At 41.8% G+C, this 11,465-nt stretch overlaps 1 protein-coding gene across 1 annotated transcript in view; it reads right to left on the bottom strand.

The window, feature by feature from the left end:
• Positions 1-6,293: 6,293 nt before the first annotated feature.
• Positions 6,294-11,465, bottom strand: part of TPH2 (tryptophan hydroxylase 2) — a 92,023-nt gene continuing 86,851 nt past the window's right edge. Inside the window, exons 10-11 of the mRNA XM_075919425.1 lie at positions 7,035-7,168; positions 6,294-6,942 (exon numbers count right to left, since the gene is read on the bottom strand). Of these exons, the coding sequence (XP_075775540.1) occupies positions 6,768-6,942; positions 7,035-7,168 (309 nt within the window). The 3' untranslated portion in view covers positions 6,294-6,767. The remainder of the gene's footprint in view (positions 6,943-7,034; positions 7,169-11,465) is intronic.

Genomic DNA, 11,465 nt, shown 5'->3' with positions numbered 1-11,465 from the left:
AGAATCATAGGAGAAGCAAGAAGGAAAACCACAAGAGAATTTGCTCAGCATCTTGTATGTCTATACACAAATGCAAGGAATACAGGAAAAAGTGGAACTCTTACTATACAAACTACATTTATGACATAATTGGCTTCACAGATTTGGTGGGACAAATCTCATGACTGAAATATTGGATAGGGAGTGGTATAGCTTGCTCAGAAAGCACAGATAGGGGTAAAAAAGGAGGAGGTGTTGCATTATACATCAAAACTATATGCGCTAGTTGTCAGATCCAGAAGGAGGTGAAAGGTAGACTGGTTCAAAGTCTCTAAGGCTATATCTAGACTACATTCCTCTTTCAAAAGAAGAATGTAAATTAGGCAAATCGAAAGTGCAAATGAAGCGCGGATTTAAATATACCGTGCTTCATTTGCATATTCTCGTCCGATCACTGTTTTGAAAAAGGCTATTTCAAAAGTGAAACTGCAGTCTAGACACGGTTCTTTCGGGAAAAACAATCTTTTTTGAAAGAACCTGTACTCCTGAAAAAATTAGGAGTACGGGGTTTTTTTCAAAAGAATCGCGTCTAGACTGAAATTTCACTTTCAAAATACCCTTTTTCAAAACAGCAATCGGACGCAAATATGCAAATGAAGCATGGGATATTTAAATCTGCGCTTCATTTGCACTTTCAAGCAGACTCGTTTACATTTCTTTTTCGAAAGAGGAATGTAGTCTAGATGAACCCTAAGTGAAGACAAAATGGTCCGGGGGAGGGAAACAGGGGTGACATCATGGAAGAGGTCTGTTATCAGGAGAAAGACAAAACAAAACAGAAATATCCAAAAACACAAGACCTGGTAGTAATGAGGGACTTTAATTACCTGGACATCTGTAAGAAAAGTAATATGGTAAAACACAAAATCTCTGTAGGTTGTTGGAATATGTTAGGGACTACTTCTTGTTTCAGAAGGTGGAAGAAGAAACTCGGGGGGGGGGGTACCTTTTACACTTGATTCTGACCAACATGAAGGTATTGGTATTTGGGAGAGAGCAATTATAAGATTATAGATTTCCTGATTCTAAGGAAATGAAGGCATGAATGCAGCAGAATAAGGACAATAGACTTAAAAACAGATTTTAACAAACTCAGAGAACAGACAAGTGGGGCTCTTTAGGAAGATAATCTATGAGAACAAGGTGTTCAGGAGAGCTGTCAGTTTTGCAAAGAGACAGAATTAAAGCAAACAGCAGCAAACTGTCCTACTTTGAAGGAAAGATAGGAAGGAAAGTAGAAGCTCAGAAGCTCTTTAATAACCTGAAAAACAAAGGGATCCTATAAAAAATGAAAATATGGACAAATTGCAAAGGAATAATACAAAATCAGAACAGCTAAGACAAAATAAACAAGAGACATAAAAAAATAAGAAGAGGTTCTACAAATACATTAGGACCAAAAGAAAGACAAAGGGAAGCATAGGTCCACTAGTTATCAGGGAAACAGAGTTAATAATAAATGGCATCAAGAAAATTGTGATATTAAATTCCTATTTTCCTTCAGGCTTCACTAAAAAGGTTAATTGTGTCTGTGACGGACCCGGCGGGGTCCGCACTTGAACCTGCGGGGGGAACCCCCCCCGCGACGGGAAAAGCGGCCGCCGCGGCGGCCGAACGCACCTAGGCAGCGGCGCTGAGGGCCGGACACCCCGCAGCGCCGACAGGAGCGGGTAGCGGGAGGCGGGGCCGAGCACGAGCGGCCAGGAAGCGCCCGCCCCTGCCGCCCCGACTGACACTCCAACAGAACACCTGGGAGCACGCCAGGACGCCCGTGAAAGGGGCGGCGCCGGGGGGGCGGAGCTTACCACCCCGTCATCCCCCGGCGACCATAACAGCCGGGAGCGGCCCGGCAAGAGGGGGGAGAGTGCAGCGGCGGGCGCCCTGGCGTCCAGGAGCACCAAACCCCCATCCCTTGGGGCAACCCGGAGGGAAGGACTCGGCAGCTGGCGGCTCGCCCTGGGATGGGCCCGACGACTCCGACGTGGTGAGTGACCCTGAACTTGTTCCGCCAGCGGGACAAGTCAGCGGGGAGTGGAAGGAGCCCGAGGCGGGACCCTTTTGGTGCCCGTGGGTGGACGAGTTGAGGGCCGCAGCCCCGTCTGCCGCGGAGGGCAACAACCGGTTGCTGACCTCCGCTTAGGGCCTCGGGCTGGGACTCGGAGGGGAGGGAGGGCCCGGGTCCCCCACTCCCCTTCCCCTTCCACACCACAACCCTCTCCTACTCTGCCAAGTCGAGGAGCAGGAAAGACCAACGAAGGGGTCGCAGAGTCCCCCCAGTCCTTTGGGGGCTGAGGGGTGATCGCCCCCGCAACTAGAGACTACTACCAAGACCCTGGGTGGGACGACCAACGAGTCTAATTCAGACGGTGGGTACACTGGGCCCCGCCCCCTCCCCAGACTAGGGCCGGGATCGGCTGGGAGAGAAGGGGCGAGGTGCTCGCACCCAGAAAACCCAGTCACAGTGTCCCTATGCTTAACATAGTTAATATTAACAACAAACGGGAAGGGACACAAGCCAAAATAGGGAAACAGCAGAGTAAATAATATTTAGATAAATTACATGTATTCAGGTCATCAAGGCTGAAGAAATTCACCCTGGGATACTTAGGAATTAGCCAAACAATCTCAGATCCATTCATAATTATCCTTGAGAACTCATGAAGGATGAGTGAGGTCCCAGAGGACTGGAGAAGGGAAAACATGGCATCTGTCTTTAGGAAAGGTAACAAAGAGGACCCCAGGAATTTTAGACCTGCCAGCCTAACTTTAATATCCAGAAAGGGATCAGAAAAAAATCTGTAATAATCTTTTATAAGAACTTAAGACAATATAATAAACATAGATTTGTCAGCAACAAATAATGCCATACCAACCTAATTTCCTTCTTTGACAAGATTACTGAACCAATAGATGGACATGGGGGAGCTATACATCTGATGTATCTTGATTTTAGTAAGGCACAGTCCCATTTTACATTCTCATAAGCAAACTAGGAAAATGTCATCCATCTGAAATTATTATAAGGTGGGTATATATCTGGTTCAGAGACCATACTCAAAGGGTAGTTACCAATGGTTTGTTGTCAAAGTGGGAGAACATATTAAATGGGTTTCCAGGGGTCTCTCCTGAGTCATATACTAGTCAATATTTTCACTGATGGCTTGGATAACAAAGTGGAGAGCATGCTAATTAAATATGCGGAGGACACCAAGCTGGGAAGGGTTGCAAACACTCTAGGGGACAGGATTAGAATTCAAAGTGATCTTGATAAACTGGATAATTGGTTTACAATAATCAAGATGAAATTCAGTAAAAATAAGTGCAAAATACTACACTGAGGAAGGAAAATTCAAATGCACAAATACAAAATAGGAAATAACTGTAATATTCCTGTGATGCTGAGCCACTTAGTGTTAAGCAATCAACCAGCAGGCTGAGTGACATAAAAGCAATCCTTAAGGACATATTAGAAGAATACTGAAATAGTAAACAGGACTATTTCTTGTAGACAGTTTCCTTAAGCCACCTTAAATATACTAGAATACTTAATCTGTAGGCCTGTATTATTAGAGGATCAAAAGTAGGTACTTTTCTTTGTTTACCTATATGTTGTTAGAAGTTTAACAATGAGATCTAATTAGCTTGTAGATGATAATTTTCTGTTCCTGTCTTTAATGATTCATTGGGTATTCATTGGGTTCAGAGGGCAAAAGAGGATATTAACATTTAGATGGGACTTGTGTAATAATAATTTTGCCAAAACTATCTGAACTTTTTGAATGGTTAACTGCCTTATGCTAACGAATACAATTAGTTACTGGTGTATACCTAGGAAACAGACATTAGCTTCAAAGCAACAACGTACATTACCTATTCTTCATTCAAGAAAAGCCTGCTGTAATCATTTGCTGTCAAGGGGCTTATTCAAAGAACTTCAAATATATAGAAAGTTTCAGGCCTGGTCCTTTCTATCTTACAGTGTGTCTAGACTACAGGTTATTGTTTTTTTAAAGTGGCCTTTTTTTGAAAAAACTTCCCCTGAGTCTAGACTGCTGCCACATTCTTTCGAAAGTAAATTGAAAGATCGTGGCAGTTTTTTCTACTGCAGAAAACCTCGTTTTATGAGAACTCAGCAGTTTTGTCGACGCTGATATACCTCATTTTACGAGGCATAACACCTTCTGTCGACAGAGTTCTGTCGACAGAAGGTGTTATTGCCTGTAGGGTTGCGTCTAGACTACAGGGTTCTGTCGACAAAGCAGCTTGCTTTGTCGACAGAACTCAATGTGTCTGGACGCTCTTTGTCGACAGAAGTTTTGTCAACAGATACTGTCGACAAAACTTCTGTCGACAAAACCCGATAGTCTAGACGTACCCCTAGACGTGATTATTCTTTGACAGAGAAAGTCTAAATTCACAAGACTAAGGTCTCCAGGACTACTCAGTATTAACCCCAAAATTATCATGAAAGAATATAAACAAAATCTGCACATAGACTAATACTGAACTAAGGCTTTTAAATGGATTCCAGAAGGATTTTTACAAATCAACAGCCTCACCACCACTGCTATGTAACTGACCCTATAGACTTTTTATCCTGAATAAGCATCATCAATATAGCCTCTGTCCCAGCTACCACTATCAGATACCACTGTCAGAGCTCCTGAAAAGAAAAGAATCTGAAGTTACGGTGGACCACAAACTGATGGTGCAGTTACAAAAAGGCTAATATACCATGGCATATTAATAGAAGTGTCATTGTGCTGGTGAAATTATCCCATTCTGCTTGGCATTGAGGTCTCAGCTGAAGTACTATGTATGGGTATGTCTACACTAGCCTCTAATTCGAACTAGGGAGGCTAATGTAGGCATTTGAAGTTACAAATGAAGCCCGGGATTTAAATATCCTGGGCTGTATTTGCATGGTCCCGTTCGGTCGCCATTTTAAAATTTCACTAGTCCAAAGTAACTGCCCTCAGCTACATGCAGCAGTGAAACAGTAATTCAAACTAAGTCCTTAGTTCGAATTAACTGTTACTCCTCATGGAAGGACTTAGTTCGAATTACCGTTTCACTGCCACGTGTAGCCACGGGCAGTTACTTCGGACTAGTGGAATTTAAAAATGGGGACCGGACAGGAACATGCAAATACAGCCCAGGATATTTAAATCATTTGCAACTTCGAATGCCTACATTAGCCTCCCTCATTCGAACTAGGGGGCTAGTGTAGACATACCCTATGGTTTGGGGTGCAGTATTTTTTAAAGGATGGGGATAAATTGCAGAAAATTCAAAGGTGAGCAACAAAAATGACTGAGTTTAGAAAACCTGATTTCTGAGGAAAGGTAAAAACAAATTGGTATGTTTAATCTTGAGCAAAGAAGACTGAAATGAGAATCTGATATTCTTCCATTTTATTAAGGGCTGTTATAAAGAGGGCAATGATCAATTTTCACTGAAGGGAGGACAAAAAATACTTGGCTTATCCTGCACAAGGGACATTTAGGTTAGCTATTAGGAAAACATTTTCATTATAGGGCTAGTTAAACACTGAAATAGTCTTTCAAGGTAGGTTGTAGAATCTCCATAATTGAAATATTTAAGAACAGGTTAGAGAAAAACCTGGTCAAGATATATTTGGTCCTGCCTCACTGCAGAGGGCTGGACTTGATGACCTTTCACAAGGTCCCTTCCAGCCCTGCATTTCTATGAGTCTGTGTTTTCAAGTGGCACTCATTTTATGTTGAAATTGCTAGCAACATTTTGAGCATCTGCACAGATATTTCAGCTGAAAGTGGTTTCAATATGTGTCTGAAATAGCTTTGCAGATGTTCTAAATGTTGCTAGTAATTTCCACATAAAATGAGTGCCACTTGATAACAAGAATCATAGAAATATGAAATCTCTCTGAAAATATATCTGAATATGGGAATGAGGAAGGCACATAATCATAGCGGGTTTTACATTGACACTTGACCACATGGAATGACATCAGGAGTCTCACTATTAAAACCTCTTTTCAAGGGAAGAATTTTTGTGGCACTCATAAGTAGTGGCAGGTATTAAGTTAAAATATCTTCCTATTTGAATTGTTAAGAGTTGTACATTTTTTGCAATTATTCAGCTAATTTGAAATATTTTTCCATTAAATATCTATAGTTTACAACTCAGAAGTCCTTTTAACAATAACGTATATTCTTCCCTCCCTTCTCAGTATTATATACATTCTATTGTTCAATTACAGGAGACAATCAATTGCAGAGTCATAAAAGGAAAAGTTGTTCTTTCCAGTATACATAGAAATATGGATCCATACAAGGGAAAAATTAGCAATTTTTTTTCAGACTCTATCAAGGACAAGAGGTTGTAAAGAAACAATAGGTATGTTTAGAATCATAATGAAATCATGAGCCATTTCTTATATGTAGCTTTTAAGTGAACAGTCTCTTTAAGTAAACAAAATCATTGTCAGGTAAGCTTTTAATAGCATATTTTACATGATATTCTCTTATGGAATTGCTGTTTGTAGGCCACCATATTTCTTGTTGAGTTTGCAAATTAGCATTGCCTTGTTTCATCCACAAGTTACAATTAGAGCTACACAATGATGCAAATCACTGACCAAGCTGCAGAGGGAAGATGGATGGCTCTAAGAAACTGGACCACATGATGTTGCTAGCATAGCCACAGAAGGAGCAGCGAACAGCAAAGCTGCAGTGCCACAGCCATCAAATTCCCAAATATCTGTTCATTTTGCTTAAAGCATCACACACCGTGTTCAGATCACTCCGAAGGTCCTGGACAACATTTTCTATACTTCTGGTGTCTTTCAGAATTTCAATGCTTTGCGTGTATGGGTTGAAATACACTGAAAAGGGACGATTGATTGATTTTGCAAAGTCCCTGAAAGAAAAAGAAAATTAACACCTATTTCTGCCATATCCAGAGAAGGGAAAATAAGATTTCATTTTTAAGACTCAAGGGAAAGAATTTACCTCATTTTTTCTTTGGCTTCTTCAAAACTTTCTGAGACAAAGTAAGCTTCCTGAAAAGTGGTAATAAGGCATTCTTGCAAACAAGTAGTCTTTGGATCAAATATTCTTACAGTGGCCTTGTCAGACAAAGCATGCTGTAAAATACATTACATAATTCGTTAAACTGTGTGTTATGAGGACCAGAATGTTATCTGTATACACCCAGCTTTTATATCACTGTTATTGTACACTCCTAGTCAATTTCTCATGTTTCACATACAATTGAATTATTCTGTTCATGATGAAAGATCTATTAGCTACTATCATTTTTCTACCCAAAGTTATTACTTTAAATAATCAAGGACAGTTCAGATATATATCTACCCTATAGGTATAGAAACATCCATCTTCAGATGGAAAATAGGAAAATAATAAAATATGTATTCCAGAAAAATTATTTATACAACTACATCATCTATATCCCAAAAATCTCTCTTAAATTATAAACTAATAATTACCTTTGCAGGTAAATAGACTCTGACTAAACCATTCACATAATCTGTGCCATCCACTTTCATGCCATTATGCTCATGCCATTTTCATTACAATGAGCTTAAGACTGGAGTTATATATTTAAGGACCATTACAGACTGCTCACTTCAAGCAGGCCTGTACTATGGGCTAAAGTCAGCATAAATTACCCAACTCCAGCTATGTGAATAACGTATCTGGGGTCAATGTACCTTATGCTGACTATCTGTGGTGTCTACACCATGTTGGGTTGACGCGAGAAACTTTCCCATTGACTTATCCTGTGTGTCTCATTCCGGTGGAGTACCAGAATCAATGGGAGTGTGTTCAGTGGTCAATTTAGCAGGTCTGGTGAAATCCACTAAGTTAACCTCCAGTGGATTGATTGCCAGAGCACTGATCCACCCAGTAGTGAAGACAAGCTCTTAGTGTGCCCTGGTGAAATACCTTTCTAGTATTACCTTTCTAGTAAGTAAACTTGAGCAAAAATGCAAATAAATATTGCATGGAAACAAGAAGAAACAGGCGTATTTATGTACCAACAGACATTAGAAAGACAAGGAAAACAAATGTGACTGATTACTTGAAGAATAGCTATTAGAGCAATGTTCCTCCTCACATGATTGGCACATGGCCAGTAGGAACAAAGACTCTGGATTTCAATGCTGGGAACTAGCTAGTGCAAAATTTTGAGGCAGCTCATCTATCTCTACTATTTATTTATATATTTGTTTATTTATTTAACATATTTTACCCACCTCTGTATTTAAAATATGCGAGGCAGCTTACAATTTTTTTTAAAACACAATATAAATTGATATAAAAATAAAATGTGAGACCCCCAGAGGGACATAAAAACATCTAAAAACATCTCAAGAGGAGGAACATACTAGCTCTTGTATCTGTCTTATACCTTAAAGGACTATAGTCTAGTACATTTATCCTGGATGTTCTACATTGAGGTACTAGAACTGAAGGCAAGTGCATTTGTTTTCAGTAGTGCAAGTCCTTGATTCAAAAGTGTACAAAAACCTTAGACAAATAAATTACACACAGGGAACAGGTCTACTGAGTACAAAGGTTCCTTTCTCTTTTTTTAAACATGCTCTTCTGAGTAGCACAATATTAGGCACATGCAATTTCAATTATTCAGGTAAAATATGTACATGTCTATTTATGGATAGCCATAAATTTAAATACAACTTATCTATACTATTGTAAAAGAAGAGGTGTCAGTCATGCCGTCTGTCACAGAGAATATTTGAGAAGACTTGAGAAGATTCTAGGGGGAGGCAGGCCTCCAGCCCCACCTACAGTCCTGACCCCTCAACTGAGCTCCCCTCTCCCCCCCCCCCCCCCCCGATGTTAGGGAAGAGCTTGTGCGTGCCCCAGCATCCCCTGAGCAGCGGGGAGGAAAGAGGATGCACAACCCCAACTGCCCTCCCCCTCACCCCTAGGAGCAGCGGGGAGGAAGGAGGCTACATGGCCCAAGCCTCCCCGCCCTCAGGAGCAGGGGGGAGGGAGGAGGCAATATGTACATCTACCGTCACAATGGGACAGGTAATGCTAGTATTGATAAAAATGACATTAACCAAACTGGCCTGCCTTAACTAGCACCCATTTTAAACAATAACAGCAATCCAACACCACTTGCCATCCCTTGAATATTCTGAACCCTTCCTGTACCTTGCAAGCCATGCCTCCCTTGCAGATCCCACTGGATACTCACAACCATTAAAGTGGCATTAGCAATTGTATCGGTAGGTCATATTTTCTGTTGGGCCCTGGTGTCCTGATTTTCTAGGACTATATCCGTAAAGGTACTTTAGACATTTCATTGTTCAGTGTTGCACTGCCTAACTTTTAGGTACTTCACCAGCCAATGGGATCCACAATCCATGAGTTAGGTGCCTATGCTTCTTATACAAGCAATGAAGAGAGAGAGGTGCCTAAGAATGGAATCCACAAAAGCCAACCCATTAGGTGGGGAAGCTGCCTGTTAGCCAATAGCACATGCAGATGCCTAAGCCCTGCCCCTCTCAGGGAGTTTGGTGTCACTTGAGGCAGGCATCTATTTCCAGTTGGGAGTCACAGCCCTAAACTCTCCCCTAGAATCAGGCACCTAAGCTATTTTTCTGCAGCAGGACATGCCTAACTACACACAAAATGGTAGTGACAGCCTATAGCCCAGGGATGAAGGCACTCGCCCAGGTGGCTCAGGTTCAGGCGACAGAGACTTGGGATTTGAAGAGGAACCACCCACTTGCAGGTGAGAGCTGTGGAAGAGTCTAGTGTGGACCTTTCTCCGTCTTTCCTGGTGAAGCTGAGTCACTGTATTTCTGTATGCAATGGGCCAGAGAGCAAGCGAGACTGACTCTCTAATCCAGTACTCATGGCACTTACCTGAGAGATGGGAAACCCATATTCAAACTAGGGATGTTAGATAGCAGATAATAGAATAGTCGACTAACCACATGGATTCTTAGCAGTTAGTCGACTATTCTATAGTCCTTGGGGGTGGGACCAGCAGTCAGTGTAATCCAGCCCCACTCCTAGGGAGCCCCCTGCCACCTCGCATTGCTGCCTCTGTATCAGTGGCTTTTGCAGTGATACAGAGGCAGCAAGGGGAGGGGGATGTGAGTAGTTGACTAGATTAACCAATAAGATTAGGCTTAGTGGTTAATCGTCTAGTCCACAACTTGTTCACATCCCTAGTTCAAAACCCTTCTCCTTGGCAGGCAGAAGGGGGAATTGAAAGGTGGTTTCCCACATCCCAGGTGATGGCTCTAACCCCTGGGATAACTGTTATAAAGGAGGATGCTCTCTTATCCTTCTCCACCCCAACATTTTGTTTGGGATTAGGCAGGCTCAGAACACATCTATTATATTGTGTCTTACTGGCAAGATATGTAGGACAACACCTGTTTTGGGGTTTAAATGTGTGAAAGGCACTGAGCTGCTGGGCAAGGTTCAGACTGAGGCAGCTGTGGCAATGCCAAACTTGAGCACTTAGGGTAAACTTACAGTGGTACTCATCTAGGGCCTTTAGTACTTGCAGAGTTAGGCAGCAGCTGAGTTAGGGTTTTGAGGATCTTAGTGTTCCTAAACATGGGAGTTTAACACCGACAATGGCAGTTAGCCACCAAAGTCCTTCTGTGGATCTGTCCCTATGGTTTTTTAATTGTGAAGCCATGTACCCATGAGATGCACTGTGAACAATGGAATATGCAAATTCTGAAATTGGCAATTGCTGTGTTAAAGCAAAGTGAGAATATCAGAAACATCAGAAAGGTTGTGGGATGTCGTGTTCATTTTTCAGGTAGACCCCGGCACTGAGAAAGTCAATCAGCTCGCTCTGTAAGGAGCATTCTGTTTGCTCCTGTGCTCAGGGAATGCTCTGCAGAGCATGCTGTAGGGAGTGCAGAATTCCAGAGCAGAAAAGCTATGAAACTGGGGGGTCCAGACCATTGTATCTGGAGGCATAATCAGAACATCATATCCTGTTTTTTTATTAACATTAGGTATTTATGTAAGCAATTTAAAAAAACACAACATGAGCAGTTGGCTGCTCCCCACCATTTTGCCTTGTGTATGTTGTTTTTTCAGTCAATCAAGATGTCTAAGTATTTAGTACATATTTCCCTACCCTCATCCTCTTCCTTTATTTGTCTTCCAGGAATGTAATTGCCAATGTATTGGTGTATCACAGACTTCAGTTGAATGGAATGCCATGCCATCTCAAGGACTTGTGGTAGCAACCACTTCACACAGGGACTATACTGTTGCTCTAGTAAGGTCAATGGGAATTTTCCATTAGCTCAAGCAGGGAGAGTTGGCAGTTTTTTGGAGCAACGGATTCTGAGTTCAATCCTTGCAGATACCCCTGAAATGTAGCAGTATTTGACAATGGGGGCTGCTCAA

This window comes from Pelodiscus sinensis, chromosome 1 (genome assembly GCF_049634645.1).
Source record: "Pelodiscus sinensis isolate JC-2024 chromosome 1, ASM4963464v1, whole genome shotgun sequence".
Lineage (NCBI taxonomy): Eukaryota > Metazoa > Chordata > Testudines > Trionychidae > Pelodiscus > Pelodiscus sinensis.
Note: the sequence above shows the minus strand (reverse complement) of the source record. Positions and strands in the feature narration are given on the sequence as shown.